The sequence below is a fragment of the Haliotis rubra genome, unplaced genomic scaffold (assembly GCF_003918875.1).
Source record: "Haliotis rubra isolate DU_JTF1 unplaced genomic scaffold, ASM391887v1 Scf157, whole genome shotgun sequence".
NCBI lineage: Eukaryota > Metazoa > Mollusca > Gastropoda > Lepetellida > Haliotidae > Haliotis > Haliotis rubra.
The window spans coordinates 502,769-526,885 of NW_025765525.1; the positions used below are offsets into that span (position 1 = coordinate 502,769).

General features: G+C 44.1%; 1 protein-coding gene and 1 long non-coding RNA gene across 4 annotated transcripts in view; both read left to right on the forward strand.

Annotated features, from left to right (window-relative positions):
* Positions 1-24,117, forward strand: part of LOC124271057 (lysosomal thioesterase PPT2-A-like) — a 58,289-nt gene that overhangs the window by 17,625 nt on the left and 16,547 nt on the right. For all 3 annotated transcript variants that reach the window (XM_046706124.1, XM_046706123.1, XM_046706125.1), the window contains exons 4-6: positions 93-147; positions 4,875-4,927; positions 5,041-5,124. In XM_046706124.1, the coding sequence (XP_046562080.1) occupies positions 93-147; positions 4,875-4,927; positions 5,041-5,124 (192 nt within the window). The remainder of the gene's footprint in view (positions 1-92; positions 148-4,874; positions 4,928-5,040; positions 5,125-24,117) is intronic.
* On the forward strand, positions 17,180-23,992 carry LOC124271058. Its single transcript, XR_006896935.1, has 3 exons — positions 17,180-17,316; positions 22,142-22,226; positions 23,854-23,992. It is a non-coding gene; the product is annotated as an uncharacterized LOC124271058 (long non-coding RNA).

A 24,117-nucleotide genomic window follows, 5' to 3' on the forward strand; every position in this document is an offset into this window, starting at 1 on the left:
ATGCTTTCGCGTCGCAATATATCGCAATATGAATATTCTCTGCAATACCCACCCCTAATAATTAGTCATATCTACCTTGTTTATTGTTTTAGACATGTCGTACATGAAGAAGCGTTTCCCGAAGTATGTCACAAAACACCTTTACAAGTGAGTAGACTTCAAACACGTATCCTTGAGTTATTCTGACATTTGCGAAGTTTTATCTTACCTCTAATATTATAATCTATATTCAGACCTATTAACACAATCAACGTTCTACACCTCCCTTCCTACTACCAACCTGTACCTCCTTCCTACAACCGACTGTCTGTACCTCCTTCCTACAACCAACTTTGTGTACCTCCTTCCTACAACCGACTGTCTGTACCTCCTTCCTACAACCAACTGTCTGTACCTCCTTCCTACAACCGACTGTCTGTACCTCCTTCCTACAACCGACTGTCTGTACCTCCTTCCTACAACCAACTGTCTGTACCTCCTTCCTACAACCGACTGTCTGTACCTCCTTTCCTACAACCGACTGTGTGTACCTCCTTTCCTACAACCACCTCCTTCCTACAACCGACTGTCTGTACCTCCTTCCTACAAACGACTGTCTGTACCTCCTTCCTACAACCGACTGTCTGTACCTCCTTCCTACAACCAACCTGACTGTCTGTACCTCCTTTCCTACAACCGACTGTCTGTACCTCCTTCCTACAACCGACTGTCTGTACCTCCTTCCTACAACCGACTGTCTGTACCTCCTTCCTACAACCGACTGTCTGTACCTCCTTCCTCCTACAACAACCTTGTGTCTGTACCTCCTTCCTACAACCGACTGTCTGTACCTCCTTCCTACAACCGACTGTCTGTACCTCCTTCCTACAACCGACTGTCTGTACCTCCTTCCTACAACCGACTGTCTGTACCTCCTTCCTACAACCGACTGTCTGTACCTCCTTCCTACAACCGACTGTCTGTACCTCCTTCCTACAACCAGACTGTCTGTACCTCCTTCCTACAACCGACTGTCTGTACCTCCTTCCTACAACCAACTTTGTGTACCTCCTTCCTACAACCGACTGTCTGTACCTCCTTCCTACAACCGACTGTCTGTACCTCCTTCCTACAACCGACTGTCTGTACCTCCTTCCTACAACCGACTGTCTGTACCTCCTTCCTACAACCGACTGTCTGTACCTCCTTCCTACAAACCGACTGTCTGTACCTCCTTTCCTACAACCAACTGACTGTCTGTACCTCCTTCCTACAAACGACTGTCTGTACCTCCTTCCTACAACCGACTGTCTGTACTGTAACCGACCTCCTCTTCCTACAACCGACTGTCTGTACCTCCTTTCCTACAACCGACTGTCTGTACCTCCTTCCTACAACCGACTGTCTGTACCTCCTTCCTACAACCGACTGTCTGTACCTCCTTCCTACAACCAACTGTGTGTGTACCTCCTTCCTACAACCGACTGTCTGTACCTCCTTCCCTACAACCGACTGTCTGTACCTCCTTCCTACAACCAACTGTCTGTGTACCTTCCTACAACCGACTGTCTGTACCTCCTTCCTACAACCAACCTGTGTACTGTACCTCCTTCCTACAACCGACTGTCTGTACCTCCTTCCTACAACCGACTGTCTGTACCTCCTTCCTACAAACCGACTGTCTGTACCTCCTTCCTACAAACTGTCTGTACTGTCTGTACCTCCTTCCTACAACCGACTGTCTGTACCTCCTTCCTACAACCGACTGTCTGTACTCTCCTTCCTACAAACCTCGACTGTCTGTACCTCCTTTCCTACAACCAACTGTCTGTACCTCCTTCCCTACAACCGACTGTCTGTACCTCCTCTTCCTACAACCGACTGTGTGTACCTCCTTCCTACAACCTGACTCCCTCCTTCCCTACAACCGACTGTCTGTACCTCCTTTCCTACAACCGACTGTCTGTACCTCCTTCCTACAACCGACTGTCTGTACCTCCTTTCCTACAACCGACTGTCTGTACCTCCTTCCTACAACCAACCTGTGTACCTCCTTCCTACAACCGACTGTCGACTTCCTGTACCTCCTACAACCGACTGTCTGTACCTCCTTCCTACAAACCGACTGTCTGTACCTCCTTCCTACAACCGACTGTCTGTACCTCCTTCCTACAACCAACTTGTGTACCTTCCCTTCCTACAAACCGACTGTCTGTACCTCCTTCCTACAACCGACTGTCTGTACCTCCTTCCTACAACCGACTGTCTGTACCTCCTTCCTACAACCGACTGTCTGTACTCCTTCCTACAACCGACTGTCTGTACCCCTCCTTCCTACAACCAACCTTGTGTACCTCTCTTCCTACAACCGACTGTCTGTACCTCCTTCCTACAACCGACTGTCTGTACCTCCCTTCCTACAACCGACTGTCTGTACCTCCTTCCTACAACCCGACTGTCTGTACCTCCTTCCTACAACCGACTGTCTGTACCTCCTTCCTACAACCGACTTTCTGTACCTCCTTCCTACAACCGACCGTACTGTCTGTACAAACCGACTCTCCTTCCCTACAACCAACTGTGTACTGTACCTCCTTCCTACAACCGACTGTCTGTACCTCCTTCCTACAACCTGACTGTCTGTACCTCCTTCCTACAACCTTCCTACATGTACCTCCTTCCTACAACCGACTGTCTGTACCTCCTTCCTACAACCGACTGTCTGTACCTCCTTCCTACAACCGACTGTCTGTACCTCCTTCCTACAACCGACTTCTGTACCTCCTTCCTACAACCGACTGTCTGTACCTCCTTCCTACAACCGACTGTCTGTACCTCCTTCCTACAACCGACTGTCTGTACCTCCTTCCTACAACCGACTGTCTGTACCTCCTTCCTACAACCGACTGTCTGTACCTCCTTCCTACAACCGACTGTCTGTACCTCCTTCCTACAACCGACTGTCTGTACCTCCTTCCTACAACCGACTGTCTGTACCTCCTTCCTACAACCGACTGTCTGTACCTCCTTCCTACAACCAACTTTGTGTACCTCCTTCCTACAACCGACTGTCTGTACCTCCTTCCTACAAACCGACTGTCGAACCGACTGTCTCCTCCTTCCTACAACCGACTGTCTGTACCTCCTTCCTACAACCGACTGTCTGTACCTCCTTCCTACAACCGTGTACCTCCTTCCTACAACCGACTGTCTGTACCTCCTTCCTGTACCTCCTTCCTTCCTACAACCGACTGTCTGTACCTCCTTCCTACAAACCGACTGTCTGTACCTCCTTCCTACAAACCGACTGTCTGTACCTCCTTCCTACAACCAACTTTGTGTACCTCCTTCCTACAACCAACTGTCTGTACCTCCTTCCTACAACCGACTGTCTGTACCTCCTTCCTACAACCAACTGTCTGTACCTCCTTCCTACAACCGACTGTCTGTACCTCCTTCCTACAACCAACTGTGTGTACCTCCTTCCTACAACCGACTGTCTGTACCTCCTTCCTACAACCGACTGTCTGTACCTCCTTCCTACAACAACTGTTGTGTACCTCCTTCCTACAACCGACTGTCTGTGCCTTCCTACAACCGACTCCTTCCTACCTACCGACTGTCTGTACCTCCTTCCTACAACCAACTTTGTGTACCTCTTCCTACAACCGACTGTCTGTACCTCCTTCCTACAACCAACTGTCTGTACCTCCTTCCTACAACCGACTGTCTGTACCTCCTTCCTACAACCGACTGTCTGTACCTCCTTCCTACAACCGACTGTCTGTACCTCCTTCCTACACCCAACCTCCTTCCCTCCTTCCAACTGTCTGTACCTCCTTCCTACAACCAACTGTCTGTACCTCCTTCCTACAACCAACTGTGTGTACCTCCTTCCTACAACCGACTGTCTGTACCTCCTTCCTACAACCGACTGTCTGTACCTCCTTCCTACAACCAACTTTGTGTACCTCCTTCCTACAACCGACTGTCTGTACCTCCTTCCTACAACCAACCTTGTGTACCTCCTTCCTACAACCGACTGTCTGTACCTCCTTCCTACAACCGACTGTCTGTACCTCCTTCCTACAACCGACTGTCTGTACCTCCTTCCTACAACCAACTGTCTGTACCTCTCCTTCCTACCTCCTCCTTCCTACAACCAACTCTGTACCTCCTTCCTACAACCGACTTTGTGTACCTCCTTCCTACAACCAACTGTACTGTGTACCTCCTTTCTACAACCAACTTTGTGTACCTCCTTCCTACAACCGACTGTCTGTACCTCCTTCCTACAACTGACTGTATGTACCTCCTTCCTACAACCAACTCTGTGTACCTCCTTCCTACAACCGACTGTGTGTGCCTCCTTCCTACAACCGACTCTGTGTATCTCCTTCCTACAACCGACTCTGTGTACCTCCTTCCTACAACCAACTTTGTGTACCTCCTTCCTACAACCAACTCTGTGTACCTCCTTCCTACAACCGACTCTGTGTACCTCCTTCCTACAACCAACTCTGTGTACCTCCTTCCTACAACCAACTCTGTGTACCTCCTTTCTACAACCGACTGTGTGTACCTCCTTCCTACAACCAACTTTGTGTACCTCCTTCCTACAACCGACTTTGTGTACCTCCTTTCTACAACCGACTTTGTGTACCTCCTTCCTACAACCGACTTTGTGTACCTCCTTCCTACAACCGACTTTGTGTATCCCCTTCCCACAACCTCTCTACACTTCCTTCCTACAATCTGCACTGAACACCTTGTTCTTACATCCAATTCCCTACGCCACCTTCGTACAACTTTGTTCGCAAGTTTACATTGTTCTTACAAGCGCATCTCCTAATACAATTGTATTTGTTTACCCGGTCTATGCTTTGTTGTTGTAGGGTTTTGTACACCAAGGCTGGACAAGACATATCTCTCGGCAACTTCTGGATGGGTAAGCTACACGATAGTACTAGAGTATGTGGGTTTCGGATGAGTATGTGAGCAACCCCTGCAACGCCCCTCTGGATCTGCCTATGTCTTACGAGTGTCATACCAATGTTTCAGATCCCCATCACTTGACGCAGTATCGAAAGTATTCACAGTTTCTGGCTGTCATCAACAACGACACAGACAAAGGACAAAGTCATAGTAAGCTGTCGAATCACTCCTATGTCGAAGTGCAGTTTCATGTCTTTCACAGATTTCCAAATAGTGGACGTTTTGAACTTTTGCCACCACGTGTTTCTCTTTCAAAAACGCATTTTCCGGGACAATCCTGAAGTCTAACTACGCCCAGATAATCAGATGGTTCCACCCTCATGACGTCGTAATGTTCAACAGACACGTCACCCCATACATATGTAAAGGGGTGTCACGATACAATTTGCTTAGTCTATGTTTGTTAGCTTTTGTCTGAAATCTATTACCACAGGTGCTTGACATATTCTGGTACACAAAATGCAGCATATTTTCAACCAAATCTGTATATGATATCGCCTACAAGTCGAGTTGGTGAAGACATCATTGCAAACAAATATTGACGTTTAAAATCAGGGTCCAGCATAAATTCTGCTATGGCAGTTTAGAATCCTGCTTTCTGGATGTTTCATAATCTTGCTGATGACTGCCTTACCCTGAAAGAAAATATTTATTCGTATTTTATTCATGTAGTTCTTAGAAATTATTGAGAATTTAATATTGTAATTTTTAAAAATAATTTTCAATCATTACTCACGTATTAAATGTGATTCTAAGATGCCTAGCGGTTAGAACAATCGAAAAAAACAAACATTATCAGACAATAAAGGTATAGTTTTTTGATGACGTAACAATTGAATGACGTTATCCCGTCACTGCGCCATTCTAGTGTGCCCCCTCGTAATCGAACCATTTTAAATTACGTCACAATGTAAGCGACGTCACGATGCATGTCAGTTGTCATCGCCTCGTACGGCCTCCTACAGTAAACTACTCCGTTGCATCCCGTTTCTTAGTTTGCAGTTGCTTCATCCAGCTAACATCACTGGTGGAAACATTACGTTTATGTTTTACGACGGTTAAAATGTGTCAATTCGACTCACAAGTTTTCAGCGACACGGTAACGTTCGCAATGTTTACATTCCCACAATGCAATCGTGGAATGTCGCTTGACTACTCAGCTTTATCTGAATGTACTGATCTAAACTTACGTTGGTAGTAGAAATGCGACGTTCATATTGCCCCATATGGTTTACGTTAATGACAGATGTAATTAAAATAATTCAGAGAAGATATTTAATCCGAATGTAAACCGTCATCAAACTGTTATCATTTGTTTTTTTTTCTGGTTACGTTCGTCTTAACGTAGGGGGGCAGACACATCAATAGAATAGCGCGCCAGTTAACCCTGTGCGAGGATTCTTAATTTAGGTCACCGACACCGTCGTTTGTTTTCTGCCTTAAATTATTCGTAATTATCCTTAGAAAGTATTAAATTTGGCATCTTAGAAAAGAAGTACAGTTCGCTTTACCACCATGTATAGTGTAATAAAGCACACTTTCGCCCCGAACTATTATAACGTTAACCCCCTGGATGCCACAGGGACATATATGTCCTTCCCCTTCAACCCTCAATTTCAAGTCCAATAAAAAATCAAAATATCCCACGCACACAAATACACTTCACAGTTTCGAATTCTTCGGGAAATTTCCTGTTTCTTGATACCATCCACTATTATTTTAGACAAAGTTCAAGTGCTGAAAATGACCTTTCAAAATAGGCTTCAGTAGTGGTATGTAGGCCTTTTGCCGGACATTTTCCAATGGAGATTAACATAGGATTTACTACCCCCGACAAGTCGAGACAAATCACGCGAAACGAAAGACATGCTTGCGAATATTGTATAGCTGTTGTGCAATTATTCATGACTATTATCCAGATGGGGTTCCCCATTCACAACCACGAGACACTAACACATTCGGGAGGTTACAACAAAGGTTTGAATATTGTGGTATTGACACCTACAGTGATTGATGACGTTCTTCCCAGGGTGATATGTATACAAAATATTGTATAGCTGTTGTGTCAATTATTCACGACTATTATCCAGATGGGGGTTTCTCAATCACAGCCACGAGTCACTAACACATTTGGGGAGGTTACAACAAAGGCTTGAATATTTGTGGAGTGTGGTGTGTGTATATCACCACACACAGACAACGGATATAATACGGGGATGAAATAGAATTATAATAACATCACCAACACCGCATTAAACAAACTTCAATCACCACCCACGTTCTACGCAAAGTTATACCACATCCGCGAAATGGAATCGGTTCTTATTGCGCGAATACTACAACATCTATTGACGTTGGCCTATGCCCACACCATTTTCCAAGACCTGAAATCAACCTCACGTGAATCAGTTGGGCAAGCACTAGTCTCTATAGACGAAGAATCCGTTATGACCAAGTGGAGAGACTACATAAGTATCATTCCTAGTCTGCGCACCATATCACCGCTGTATTATTTAAAATATGAATGCAGGGACTATCGCGATACGGTTTTTAAAACAGATCATTGGCAAGAAGAGCTTTATCATTGCGTGTTGAGAGTGAAAAGGAGGAACACACCATCCGCGGTGGTGGAGGAGAAGGTGTATGGCTCAGCAGACATTAGCTCGTAGGTATTATGACCCCAAGGAACCAGGTGCCTTTGGAGGATATCAAAAGTTTGAACAGGCTTTGAAAAGAAAGGACCCCCACATCAAGTCGCAGCGTGTGAGGAAGTGGCTTAACAAGCAAGACGCGTATACCCTTCACAAAGCTCCACGTAGAAGATTCAAGAGAAATAGAGTTATAGTCAGCGGAGTCGGGGTACAAGCAGACGCTGACTTATGCGATGTGTCAAACATAGCACATAGCAACGAGGGTGTAAAATACCTGCTTATTATCATTGACTGTTTTTCCAGATTTGTATGGATCAAACCATTAAAAAACAAATCATCGGAAAAGATAGCCCCAGCTATGAAAACTTTATTCACAAATATGGGGGCGAGGGTGCCGTTCACGCTGAGGACGGATAAAGGCACGGAGTTCCGAAATAATGCTGTGAAAAAAGTTTACAGTCAGTTTCATGTTAATCACTTTGTTACACAAAATGATGATATTAAGGCCAACTATGCCGAACGTTTTATTAGAACATTGAGAACTATGCTATACAGATATTTCACGTACAAGAGGACGTATAGATACACGAACATTATTCAGGACATTGTTTACAACTATAACCACCGTCCACACAGATCACTTCCCAACGGGAGAACTCCAGCCGATGTTAATCACACGAACGAAGCTCGCATATGGTTGGATATGTACGACAGTAACAAATCAATGATTAAAACACCCTCCCACGTGAGGAGGAGAGAGGTAAAACCCCCCAAAACATTACCACACGTTCAGAGATACGCGTTTAAGATCGGAGATCTAGTGCGACTATCCATGAGCAAGAGAGCCTTTGAAAAAGAGTACCAAGAGAAATGGACTCAAGAGGTCTTCAAAGTTGCGAGTCGACAGAGACGAGATGGTATTCCTATATACAGTGTTGAAGATCTGCAGTCAGACCCAATCCAAGGTTCATTTTATCAATCTGAATTGAGCAAATTTAAAAAAAACCCAAAGGAAACACTTTGGCGTATAGAGAGTATTCTAAAATACAGGACAGTGAAGGGGGGAGGTAATAAGAAAGGCATCAAGCAAGCGCTTGTTAAATGGGTGGGTTTCCCAACGAAATTCAATTCGTGGGTTGACGCGAAAGAGATCACATAAAACCCGAACCAATAACACAAAAACAAAGAAATACCAACACAACGCCACCAAGAAGAAGTGAGTCACAAAGAAAGGATAACATATCATAATGAAGGACGAATGGATAGTCGCCCACAGCAACAACAGTGCTTTATACTTCCCAGACAACCAACCACACAAGTTTTCCCTATATCTTCAGCAACCTCTACGGTTGGATGGTCATTGGAGTGTTGCTTTGAGGGAATTTTATGCTAAACGCGCAAAAGGAAGGAAGACCAAGGTAACAGATGACATGCTCTACATCTATTGCTCCATATGTGAACCAATCATTGTGGATGGTGAACGGCGTCCACTTCTACGACGGGTAAAATCAACAACATATTCCACAACCACACAGTCGTGGAATATAAAAATAGACGATCCATATGATATTAGCATTCGACTCGTCAATGACACTATTCAACAGATCGACATATACATAACAGATGTAAGCGACACTCCAGCCACATTCTTAACAGATGTGTCATCATTGACACTTCATTTGAGACGATACCCTTTTTTGGTTTAGACATTCCCTTCGACTAAAACGAAGAGAGGAGTCATGACGGATAGTTTAATAGAATACCGAGGAAAAGATGAAACCGATGATGGTCTGTACATTCCAAACATATCTAGGTGGCGTAAATACTATGATGATGTTGCTGAGGGAAGGAAGAGGAGCAATACCACAACAGACCACACCCTCAACATTATCAGGTTCAAACCCGCTTCTAGTATGATCACATTGGAACGAAGCCCAACATCACATGATTTATTACCCCCTCCACTTACCTTTTCTACTACAAAGTCAACAACAGTCGTCACTGACAAGGAGGTCATTCCACAAAAGGACATAAGAATAGTAACCCCAAGTGAGCAGGTCGTAGATCAAGCAAAGGCAGAGATCAGACGACACCCCGACTCAGTCTCTACAAGCGCAATGGGGTTTATAAATAAAAAACGCGGACAACGCCGCGTAGGCAGTAGTGCAAGACGCGCGCTCTCTGGGAAAGGGAGAAGTAGAAGAAGGAGGACAAACCACCCCACAAAGCGAACAACCACAGTGATAAACAAGAAGAAGAAAAGTAGGAACACAAGTGGGAAGAAGAAGAAGAAGAAGAAGCTGAAGCGCGGATCCGGGAGAAAGAGAACCATTGAAGACATCTTTGGTTAATAACTGAAACCATTCCTCTCAACTCAAAAAAAAGACAACCCAAACAAACAACAAACCCTAGAGACGACATAACAAGCCATCGGATATGACGGCGCTAACAAACGATCCGAAGTTTTTCACCGAAACGCAACCCCCGAATTATCCTTATTCGACCTACCACCAACACAAACAGCTGTTGAAAGGGTCTATCTACAAGATTGTCGACCAGTATCACCTCTGTCTGCATCCGCGCCGATCGAATTTCACATTAGTGGGCAAAACGGGTTGGAATACATCGACCTCAGAAGGTCCTCCCTGTATGTCAAATGTAAGATAACTCACGCGGACAATTCAGAACTGGTTGCCGACGAAGAATGCGGTCCAATAAATCTCTTCTTGCATTCCCTTTTCGGACAAGTAGACGTGTGGTTGCAAGGTCGGTTGATTAACTCAACAACCAATCACTATCCTTACAAAGCCATCATTCAAACGCTTTTGAACACCAATTATAACGACAGCACAACAAAGATGGGAGCGCAACTTTTTTCAAAGGACACCGCAGGAGAGTTAGATGAAACTAACCCAAATGGGAATAATGTGGGCATGTTCAGCAGGTATCAATTCACTTCCCAGAGTAAAACGTTCGACCTGGAGTCCCCCTTGATGCATGACCTCTTTCAGATGAAACGCTACATACTGAACCAAGTCGACGTGCAAGTGAAATTGTACAGATCCACACCACAATTCTTGCTTATGACAACCAAAACGGATACTGCGTATGCCGTTCAAATCGATGACATCATTCTGAAGGTTATGAAAGTGTGTGTGAATCCCGGGGTCATATGGGGGCACAATGAAGCGCTATCTAAGACACCGGCAAAATATCCCTATCGAAGAACGGAAGTTAAGATGTTTTCTATTGTCAAGGGTCAAACCAGCTTCGCGTGGGATAACATATTCCAAGGCATTCGTCCAAACAAGATTGTAGCGGGGTTTGTCTCCTCCAAGGCCACGGGGATGGGTGACTACCAGAAGAATCCTTATAACTTTGCCAACTGGGACTTATCGCAGATAGTGTTGTTCTGCGACGGCACCATCGTCGGTGAGTCAGGTCCCATGAAACTGCGCTTTGGAGGGGGCGACAGGTCGAAGCTACATCCCAGCCTACGTCAATCTATTCCGCTCTACTGCATGTTGGATGATGGGCGATGGAGAAAGTGTTAATCGGGTGGACATTTCTCGGGATGAGTTCCATGGTGGGTATGGATTGTATGTCTTTTCATTGGATCCGGTGTTCGGTCAGAACAATGATGGAACATATCTACGCCTTCTAAAACAAGGAACTCTTAGACTTGAAGCGCAGTTTGCGACACCGCTTCCCGAGACAGTATCGTGTGTGGTTTATGGAGAATTCGACGACATTTTTCAAATAGAGAAAAGCAGGAACGTTGTCCTATAAGAGAAAGAGTGCTGTAGTGAACGAAGTTATGAACACTCACCAACTGGAATGTATCATACAGTGCGACCCCATACTTAGACACCACGTTTTGGGTGTGTTCGCTCTGAATCATTTAACAAAAAACCTAGCGCAGCGTATGACAAGGAGGGAGGATTATCCATCTGCTATTATAGTTAATACAGAGAGAGCTCATGAAGATGGTCAACACTGGTTTGCTGTTTACGTGAACGAGAACAGTATTGAAATTTTTGATAGTCTTGGTTTCGATCGAGGAATAGTCCACAGACTTAAAGAGGTTCAACACTTTGTGGAAGATATAAATAACAATAACCAACGTCATCATCGTCGTCATATCAGAAGAAGAGCGGTTGTTTGGAGTCACATCAGAGTGCAGAGTCTCACGGGGAAAACCTGTGGACAATACGTTGTGTATTATCTCTTGTTCCGGTTGAGAGGGTGGTGTTTGAGAGAGATAATGCTTGAACAATTTTCTCACAACAACTATACTGGAAACGATCGTTATGTTTATGAATATATAGCAAGGAGGTACCCGTTTTGTGTCAGTTCACAGCAAACACCACTTCACACAAGAGTCTAATCACTATACGACCAACAACATGGAAAGTGTTAACCACGCTATGCTCCCCTTTCCAACACCATCCACAATCTTCATAAGCGGGGCAACTCAGTCTGGCAAAAGTTCGTTCACGAAGAGACTTATAGATCACGCCCACGCTATGTTTGACACAAGGTTGACGAAGATAATGTACTGTTACTCTATGTGGCAGCGGTTGTATGACACCATCGAATCATCGACTTATGGGGTCGAGGGAGTGAAAGTTGAATTTCATAAGGGTTTGCCTAAAGAAGAGGATATAATAGAATGGAGCAACAAGGAGCGTGAACACAAGTTGTTGGTTGTAGACGACCTTATTGAGGAAGTCTGTCGCAGTCCGAGCATGTGTAAACTATTCACAACAATGAGTCACCACTTAACCATTTCAGTTTGTGTTATCAGCCAAAACCTGTTTCCATCAACATGCTACGGGAAGTATGCCAGAACTATTTCACTGAACTCACATTTCATTGTTCTTTTTAAGAACCGAAGAGACGCGTCGCAGGTGGCAACCATTGGTAGACAGATCCTCCCAGGGAAGGTGGGCTTCTTTCTTGACGCGTATGAAAGAGCAACGGAACATAATCCATACGGTTATTTGTTGATAGATCTCTCACCCAAAGGAAGCAAGAAGTATCAGTTCAGAACTAATATATTCCCTGGGGAACTGGTGACCGTGTATACACCAACAATACAATGAGTAGTAAGCAGCGTATACGCCTCCCCTTTCACGAAGAAACATATGTTTTCTTGCGACTCATTGCGCGCACTCAATCCGACAGACAGCGGAAGGCATTACTGGATACTATGACCACTCAACAAATGGATTCTTTGTGTGAGATTTGTCTGAATATGTTACGAGGAAATATCCCTTTATCTGAGGACTATAAAACGAGACTCCGGAAGAAGAAAAACCAGTTACGGCTTATAGCAGACAGGTCGGTGAGTAGAGTAAACACTAGGAAATTATTGGTGGGAATTAGAAAGGAGTTACCAATCATCATTTCTTTGTTTGGGAGAGGAAATCGCTCTCCCATCGAAGAAGAAGGAGAAGTAGGAAGCGGTGAAGAAGAGGAAGAAGAAGAACTCCCTAGTGAGTAGTGTGAGGAAGTCGCAAACACAATAAAATAAGAGGAAATCATGTGCACGAGCTCAATCCGAGCCCAAGAACTGGTGCTCGTTCCAAAGAGGAAATACGAACTGCTGTTGAGACACCAACAAGGGGAAGAAGAACCTCACCATACTGCTTCTTCTTTATCTGGTAGTAGAGGCACTGTAAACACACGTGACAGTGTTTACTCGTATATGTCACCAGATGAAGAATCCAACAAACTACAACAACAACACCATCATGGTGATAATGATAGTCGTGATGATGAAGATGATGATGATGGTGATGGTGATGGTGATGATGATGATGATGATGATGATACACATATTGTTGATCCCCGACTGCGGGAGGTGTGGGGTGGGGGTGGTGGAAAGCTAAAGAGGAAGAAGAATCTCAAAAAGAAGAAACTGAGGAAAAGGATCCCCTCCATTCATCGCTGGATTCGTTATTGATGGGTGATGCACCATCTTGAACTTAATTGTGATGTGGGGGTGATTTTCTCATCTATGACTGTGTGTGTTTTTACGTCGCCTCCCAACCCCGCCTCCCGCTTTGTGTGTGTACATGCGTGTTAGAAATGCTCACCAACAAAAAAAATAAAAATAAATGTGGAGTATGTATTATTTATGTGCTTAAGACTGTTGTAATATATATTATTATTATTATTATTATTATTATTATATATATATATATATATATATATATATATATATATATATATAGTATTTATGTGTTGTAAGATGTTTTATTTTCTTATCATTATATATATATATATACTGTTATATAGTATTTATGTGTTTTACTCGCCTCTGCTGCGGCTTTGTGCGTGCCTATACGAGTTTGTGTCTACATGCGTATTAGGAATGGTGGTTGGGTTTATGCATTTAAGACTGTGTGTTCTAGATATATAATATGTGTTTATACTATATTATTATTATTAATAAATATAATTATTTATTATTATATTATATATAGACAGTTTATAGTCTTTGGCTTTGTTTGTGGTATACGAGTATAGGTTTATTTATTCGTTATTTTTAAGAGATGTGTGTGTTTCTCTCTCTATTATTACAATAACATTGTCTGTATGTCTCCCTCTTTGATTGTACAACAACAAACTAAAACAAAATAAATATAAAAAAACCCCACTACTTTCATCGTGTTTGTGATTTTCCCCTGTGGATGGAGTGGTAATAAGACAACACTCATATATTAATGCAGCAAAAAGGTGAGACGCTTATTCAGCAAAAGGTGAGACGCTTACCAACCTTCCGTGTGTGTGTGTGTGTGTGTGTGTGTGTGTGTGTGTGTGTGTGTGTGTGTGTGTGTGTGTGTGTGTGTGTGTGTGTGTGTGTGTGTGTACGCGCGCAGCATGGAGGACACACGTACACGACCACACCCCAAAAAACCAACAAAAACAAACATGTACATTATACACACACAAGTCATTGATTTTATATAATATATATATATATATGTATAGGAGTACAATACAATCTGTATAAGCATATTACACACTCAAAATTAAAAACAAAACGAAACTGTGATTAAGTTCACTGAGAAACGATGGAACGTTCACATTCATGTTCTCTAAGGGATTCTCTATACGGCGTTGGCTCAGCCCTTTTGAACTTATTTTCATTCGTTCCCCTAAAGTTCACTGAGAAACGGAAGTTCACGGAGAAAACGATGGAATGTCACATTCATGATGATGTTGGGTTTGTTCACTTTTCTTCACCTATATTCGGTTGGTTTTAACACCATTTTTAGGGGGGATGTTGATATTCCATCATCCCTCACCTCTCGTTTACAATATAGATAGGACAACCCCATTCGTCGCTGGCTGTATGTGAACACTGTGTTATGTCTCGCTATGAAACCAACATTTTCAGAACCCCTGCTCTGCTGGTCTGTGAGAACGGCTTTGTACTTCTCTAAGGGATTCTCTATACGGCGTTGGCTCAGTCCTTTTGAACTTATTTTCATTCGTTCCCCTTGAACGTCTTGTTGGAGAACGTATGTTTTTGAATTCAGACATATCATTTGACAACCTTGTGATTCTAACTTAAACAACCCCGGTGTTCTCTTGTCGCGTTGAGCATGCCACCCGCAACACGTCCTAGGGAGAAAGTGAATGTCCGCGTCCGCTGTCACATCATCCTGGTTGCAGAACCCCTTCAACATGTGATAATATTCAGACAGTTTCTGAGGTTTTATAACATCATCAAGACACTGACCATGGATAGCGAAATACAGTGAATCTGTGTCCATTTGCAAAAGCTCAAAATCAGCTCTGTCCACGAAAATGTCTAAGAAATCATAATAGAACTCCAACATGCGTTGTTTGGCGTACTGCAGGATAAAAAATCCTAAGACGATTGGAAGATCCATGGTGATGCGTCTCTTGGCGGTCATAACCTCAAAGTCCTCAGTGTTTAATTGACACAAGGAGACGAACAGGGGATCATTTACCGTTGTTTTAGCATTGTCATCTCCACACACAAACCGACAGTTCATGTGCTTCGATTTGTCGAGGAGAACACCCCCATAACCAGCATTTCCTATGAGTTTAAAACACTCTCCCAGCAGGCTCAACTCGGTGTCAGCGTCTCCCATTCTCCGGGCTTGAGTGACTTTATCCGTGAAGGATTTAAAGCAGTCTTTTCTCCCGTACTCAACTGCTTGGTGAACTCTGGTTATCACTAACCCATGCTCCATGTACCATTTTAATAATGGCGATGCTAGCAACACCCTCCTCGCAGCCATCCCACCTACGAGGAGAATCCTATCCTTTGTGCTCAGCGATTGGTTGGACACATATTCCTGCATATGGGAACCTATAGAGGAATGTGGCACCTTACATGTTACGAACAATGGCGACATCTCGGAAAAGTGGTTGTACAAACCAGCAGCCACGTGAATGTCAACCTCCACCAATCCAAAAAAGCTACCCTCGCGCACACCCTTCAACAGGGTTCTCCCCGCGACAGGTTTGTTTCCATACTTACCATAAAATCGATGCTGTTTGCAAAACAGAAACTTCATCAGCTCTCTATTGTGTTTTTTCATATGACTAAATTCACACTCCCAAATAGTCACAAGACTATACCCAGCATTCTTTATATATTTTTCTTTCTCTCGCGTTCTTTGAAGACGCGTCTCAGCTCGCTCCAGTGATGTTGGTGTTGTTCGCATGCGTTCACCCACACGACAACCCGGTTTCGAACACCCATGCCAGTAGCAACCGTTGTACTCGTAACAGGTGTTTGTTTGCAAATGATAACCATCAACTAGGTATGGTCCTACCCGCTTTTCAGAGCCAGTGTTCATCTTGTGTGTCAATTGTTTATGTTCAGTGTAAGCCAACCAGTCTAACCAGTCATGCGATGCTGTATATTTTTCACACGACTTTACAGAGGTGAATTTCCTCCCATCCACCGTTGGTAACCACCGAATGTAATGGGATACTGGTAGTTCTTGGGCTAGACAATAAAGGTACAATGCGTTGCTGTCTAGTCCGATTATATTCCCACACAGCTTGTTTGCATCCCCTCGCAGATAGGTCTCACCTGTTTGGTGGAAGCGAGTAAACAACAGTGAAGGTCCACCACATATGCCTTGCTTCACAGTCTCGTATAAGTCACTATCCTTTTGATTGAATAAGGAGAACCCAATACCGGAATCATTGGCTGTCTTAAACAAGAGTTTTCGCGCAACACCTGGTATAGAAATAGCCTCTTTGAAGATGTCCACTTTTATTTCCTTCCAATAGAAATGTTTTAGTCGTGATATTGCTGTCACACCGGGTTCGACATCGAGGTTGTTGTACCAAATCAACAGATCTCTTAGCGTCTGCATATTATTTTCCTCCCACACCTTCTGCAGATAGGCATAATTTTCTTCAATGGAGGGAGGTACACGTTTGAGCTTCAGCGCTGCTAGCGTTTCTGCTGCAGACTCCTTTTCTCCCCTTTCTCGACGACGGTTGTTGTATATTTCTTCGTTTGGATCCAATAATGTATTAACTTGTTTCAGATCCGACCAGAAAGATTCTACAGGGGGAATACCTGGCTCATCCAATCGTTTGACATCATCTAGAAAGTCGTATGGAAAGAATCCCTTGCACTGGTCTACTTTCATTGTCCTCAAAAAACCAGCGTAGCTGGTACCAGGTGGTAGGTATTGAGAAAGATCCAGTATACGGAACTGATCGGTGGTTATGCAAACGTATTGGTTGTTTTTCTTGACGATAAACCCATCTCGACTAGAGTCAATTAGTGAGAGCGCACGAGCCAAGTGTGTTTTGACAAGGTTTAGGTCATACTTGGAGGAGTTAAACCCCAAAACAGGAACCTGGTGGCAATAGAGTAATGCCCGTTCCCTCAGGCGATGTAGTTTCTTTAGATGAATAGCATGTGATGGGGTCCATTTTTCTCCACGTTCTACCAACGTCTCCACATCAGCATCATCTATATCATCCCACTCGTTGTATACAGGGATGATCGCATCGGTTTCCATAACTTTCTTCAACAGTGTGTGGTACACGTTTGGTTTCGCAAGCCTGTTTAACATAGCTTTCGATGGGGGATCATCTTCACCTTCACCATCATCATCATCATCATCATCATCATCATCATCATCATCATCATCACATCCCGTGGGAGGAGCAACAATCATGTTTCTTCCTGAGGAGTTGCTCTCTCGCTGGGATGTGGACGTCTCACTTCGTTCTCGAAGTGTTGTGAGAAACTCTATTTGTTGTGTAAGTGCTCTGAGCGCTTCCCCGAGTTTATGCTCTGTTCGTTTTCCAGCCTCATCCGCTATATGGCTCATGTATGTCACCATACTGTTCAACAATACACCAGTATCCGGACATACCATACACTCAGGCTCTGTGTACCCCGGTACGTTACTACAGACGCTGACTGATATGGGATGATGTTTTTGCAACCATCTCGTGTTACCTGTTCCCTTAGCTTTTTCATTGGGAGCTGTCAGTAGTGCCTCCATGTCAAACATCACAAAGAAATCATAACACCTGTTTTCATCGGGGATGTTAACACCACACATATCTTGCAACTCTTCAAAAACCGATTGCTGAGTTTTCATGTACCCACCAGGTAATATCAGCTTAGTCCTGTTACAGCATTGTCTTTTTTCATGTTGTCGAACCTGACCGGGTCTTTTGAAGCATCTGTCGCAATGTCTACACTTATAACGTCGCGCATACGAACTGAGGTTTGTGATGTAAGAAAGGTGACCTTTGTAACAATTCATATTTAGATCCCCAACACCCCCAGCACAGGGTGTACCAATGGGAGACAGATATATGGGACTACAAGAATACCCCATGTCTTGTAAGGTAAAAATGTTCACTCGCACATTAAATAACTTTTCAAATGCGGGTACGTCTTCTGGAACTTTTAAACCTGAAAATGATTTTTTACACTTATTAGTTTTACGATTTTTCGTGGATCGTCTCCATTCATGGAACAGCTTGAGAGCGGTTTTTTCGCCTCCGCTCCATATAGGTTGTGGTGAGACAGTTGTATTTCGCTTCCTAAATTTCCGTTTTTTACACATCCGTAGGTGAGTAGCTAAGCAACGAAACGCGCACAGTGAGTCCTCGTGTCGGGATTTAGTCAACAACAAACACCTTTTTTTCCGAATCCAGGGTGGGATTGTACCACCACCCGAACCCCATCTCCCCAGAACATAATTAGTCAGGTACACAGAATATACCACGTTAGTGACGAATATGGGCATCCACTTAGTGTCAGGTCTTTGCGTCAATACATGATCATCCATGCTTTTCCGATGTATACTGGATACGATCCGTCGAATAGAACTCGCGTTTGTGACGAACCGCGGTCTGTCAAATAACTGGTTATTGCGATATGCTATGAAGTATCTATATTCACCAGTTTCAACATGCAATAGAATAATACCGAAAGCTACGTTCACCTTGAATGATTGTTGCTCGTTTTGATATATGTAGTCGAGTTGTCCCGAAAAGTCGATAGAATCGATGTTATCTCCGTTTAGTGGGAAGTTGTAAGTATGGTGAACATTGCCCTGGGTCTGGTGAGGACGCAGTATTATATCCCTATGTGTGGTATAATTCCTCAGTAATGGATGGTCTACAATCTCACCGCTCTCGTCTGTCCAAGGTCTCTGACGTTCATTTGCTGTCCATGGTTGTGGCTGTAAGCGACCATGCTCATCGTTGTCGTTGTTTTCATGTTGACCTCCCCTTTGATTGTTAGGAGGGTGAGCTTCGAGGTGGTGATTCCACATCGCTCGTCTATCTGGAAATGGTTTGAAACAGATCCGACACCTCAACGTCGACCTGTTTGGGTTGTGCTTACACAGTCGGGAATGAACATTAAGCCCCCATTTCCGAGCGAATTGTCTCCCACAATGCACACAAACGTGAAGATGTGAATGTTGGTTGTTGTTGATGTTGTTGTTGTTGTTGATGGTGTTGTCACCCGTCGAAGAGGTGGATGCTACTGATTCACAATTGTTGCTGTCCACGTGTTTATGGAAGCGTGTATTATCGTTGAATGTTGCATGACACTTCAAACATTCTAATCTACATCTCGAAACACACAGTTTATAATGTTTCTCGTACTTGCTACGTCCTCCTTTAATCCAGCTATTGCAACGTTTACATCTAATTAGGTTGAGAGGTTTTATCCTATCATCTCCTCCTCCCACCATGGTTAAATGACTCTCTCTCTCTCTCCTTCTATTCGGTTACTTTCCTATTTGCCGCTTTGAACGTGCGTGCGGCGTTGATGTATGAGACAACTTGTATCGCATCTTCAACGGGTAGACACACCCCATTACTTTTCTTGAAGGTAGTCTTCTCAGCACCGGTCTTCCGACTGCTAACTCTTCTGACGTTGACGTACCAATAGTTATTGAACTTTGAATACGTCACCTTAAAGCGAGGACGAACTGAGAGCATAAACCCGGATGTCATGACAGCACGGCTTCGTTTCCTGTACCTCTTCCTCACGGTTGTGAGTTGACGCTTCAGTAACCCCAGGTTGGTTGCGAGCTGTTGGTGTGAAACAATAACTTTGAGCTAGCAGTGATAGGGGAAAAAACAAACCAAAAAAAAAACAAAAACACACAAAAAGGTAAAGGAAATTAACTTAAGAAACACACACACACACACACACACACACACACACACACACACACACACACACACACAAAACGCATTGCGTGTGAATGTTTTTTGTGTTTTCCACGCAATATTATGTAGAAGGAGAGCGCGCGCGCGCGCACACACACACACACACACACACACACACACACACACACACACACACACACACACACACACACACACACACACACGTTAATACTCACCTTTTTAGCAATGATCCAGGGCATCTTCAATTTGCTGGCTATATTCTGGGTGTTTCTTTTAATCACAACCACCATCACATCATCAATTTTTACTTTGAGAGTGGCAGATATAGCATCCTGAATGACGACCCACTGCCCCCATTTGAAGCTCAGTTCTTCCTCCTCGTCATCACCATCTTGCTCGATGGTGGAGGATGAAGAGCAAGAGAGTTTGTCATCATTATCAGTGTCGTCAAGGTCATCATCATCATCATCATCCAAAATTATTACGGTATCGTCGTCATCATCCGTGGTGCTCCCCGCTTCCTCCTTTCGAGATGGTTCGGCTTCGCTACTTCTTCGCTCGGCTTTGTTCAACGGTGTATGGAGCTTACTGGTACCCCCCTCCCCTTCTTCACCACTGCTTATGTCAACGATTGTGGCCTCATCATCATGGTGTTGGTGGAAAACCATCCCTTTCCTGATGAGTTTAACCGCGGGTGTAGTGTCAACCGAGTCGTCTACCTTGGTGGGGGAGGTGCGAGGTCTTTTTTCCCCTCGGAAGAAAGCCGACATAGGTGGAGTTTCCATTTCTCCTAGTAAACCGACGACCCCTGATGATTCGTAAAAATGCAAGACGTAATTTTTGGGGGATAGGTCTCTGTATTGATATATATATACCCTACCGACCACGGGGTTGTCATGTGTCAGCACTTTAACAAACACATAAACAAACCCACTGGTTGCTATGTCGCATTAAAACATCATGCTTTATGAAACACCATAATCGAGTTTTGATTGATATTTGTGAATTAGATTGAGTAGGTTTGGGTGACTACATACGCGAGAAAGTGAGAGGCTACGATTTCTCACGTTCTCATTTGCTAGTGAGTGTTTTTGCGTTGGTAACACACAGCCTTTCTATCCATTCCCACAAACCACGCACACACACACACACACACACACACACAAAAACAAAACAACACTCGAGTGCTATACCCCCATCCCCTAACAACCGCTGGAGGGAGGACCTAGCGTTTGATTGATATTTCCTCTTTCTTTCTTCTTTTGTCCAGCCAGTTCGTTCGCTCTTCTCAGGAGTCAGTTAGACGCTCAGTCGGTCAGTACCTCTCTCGGCTACCCTAGCTCACTGCTTCTCGCGAGCCTACCCCCCTCGCACACCCCCACCATGTTGTTATCCTTAATGGTGTGGATTTATTTTGGAGTGGTCAAGGAAGTGGCGTTCGCTTTTTTCATTCGAGAGTCGAACAACCCTTCGATGTATATCGCGGAGCCCTCAGCGAGAGCACCCCCTCTGGGTAGGGGGATATTAAGGTTTACTACCCCGCTACCACCCTTCCACCAAACCCATCGCCCAGGAGGACTCGAATACCACCGCGGGTAGGTGTGTGAGAGAGAGAGAGAGAGAGAGAGAGAGAGAGAGAGAGAGAGAGAGAGAGAGAGAGAGAGAGAGAGAGAGAGAGAGAGAGAGAGAGAGAGAGAGAGAGAGAGAGAGAGAGAGAGAGAGAGAGAGAGAGAGAGATGTGTGTGTAAATGAATATATATATAGTAACAATAATAATAATATTTATACGTTTACATCATCTACTAAAAAATGTTGTGACATTGCGTTTTCAGCTCCACCCCCTCACTCGGACGTGGGCGAGCGCACATACTGAGCATGATTTTGGCTAACAATCACAATAATTGAGCTCCTCGCGAGGTAAGTGTATCATTCATTTATTTATTTATTTATCCATTTATTTACGCGCCCACACACACACACACACACACACACACACACACACACACACACACACACACACACACACACACACACACACACACACACACACACACACACACACACACACACACACACACACACACACACACACACACACACACACACACACACACACACACACACACACACACACACACACACACACACACACACACACACACACACACAGAGATGATGGAGTGTTGCGATAGTGGGAGGTTCCTCCTGTATTGTATGTGTATGTATGATATGACTCTTACATGTTCCATAGACAGAGTCACACCCCCTCCCTTTATATACGTTATCTACTAAAGCTCGAGTTTGACTTAAGAACGAGCATAAACATCACAAACTCAACCGTTAAAGGATGTCGACGTATGGGGGGAGACCAGTAGTGGTGACTATAGAAGGGTTAATTGGGTGTGGGAAGTCAACGCTCTTGCAAACTTTCCTGGAACGTAAGATCGCTAATGAGGCGTCATTGAATACGCTCTGTCTACCCGAGCCTCTGGATAAATTTACCCGCCTTTTGGATAGCAGCGGAAAACTTTGGAATCCTCTACTCGAATTCTACAACGATCAAAGGTCGAACATGGTTGCTTTCCAGCTGCATGTTATGGACTCCTTTGAGGAACAATTCTCCCGAGTTTGTGGGGATGAATTCAACTCCGTGCTAATGGAAAGGGGAATACATTCGACGGAGATTTTCATAAATACTAACCGCGAGGTGGGGAATTTGTCGGCTTTTTCAGCTGCCTATCTATTGAGTCGGTTGCGTAGGTGCGCGCGGACTTGGGAGAAATGGTCATGTCAATATATATTTTTTATAGATACCCCCATAGCTGAATGTACCTTGCGTAAAATGATTCGAAATAGAGAAGAGGAAGAAGGTGCTGGGTCCGAGTTCGAGTCCTATCAGGGAGTGTTGCAGAAACACTATTACTCACTCTTGGAAAGGTTCCGAGAGGACAATGGTTCTCGTTCTGTTCATGTGTGTCGCGAATTGGATAAAGAGCGAGTGTATGATGACTTCCTTAACTGGTTCACGATGGTTGTTGCTAACGAAACCACAAAAAACTCAAGGTTGAGTAGGATGCGTGATGTGAAGGGGAAGTTGCCTCTATCAGTTCCACTCAAACCCGGAAGACGATCACGAAGAAATGGTGTCGCTCTGAAAGAACGATTTATTCAAAATAAGATCAACACGGGGAGGGGTGACAAAATTGCTCATCGACTTCGTCGTCGTCGCCGTAGTGCGAAGCGCGAGGGTATAAAGCATCCAGACAGTCATAATGCTGGAATACTAAAGTCATCACCCCCCGCTCAAAGAATACGCAGTTGCTCTGTTAAACTTTCTCCACTGCGATGTTCTGACTTTACATCGCTTCGGAGTTGTTGTGTAATGTTAAACAGTGTGGTTGTTGGGTTTAATGGAGGAGTTCTTTACAGTTAATGTATGACATACAACAAGTGTTATGCACTCTCTGAGCAAATGTTCTCCAATATGCTTTGATGTGACATAATTCTATGACTATGTTGATTTGATGTTCTTTTTTAAATGCAGTGCTCATTACATCACCTCTGATGGATGTTGCGACACGGCTGACCCCCTATATATATGGAACACCCTTTGATTGTGGATATTTTAGCTGAATGTAAGCACCATCTGATTTCATTTGTTAATAAAATAATCAGTGTCATAATGTGGTGTGTTGGTTGATTGTGAAGATCCGGAAAGCGGGATCATACTCTGTAACAGCAGTGGGAAGCTCTGGGGAGTGTTTAACCAATCCTACTCGTGAAACGAGACATTTTGCAGACGAACTAT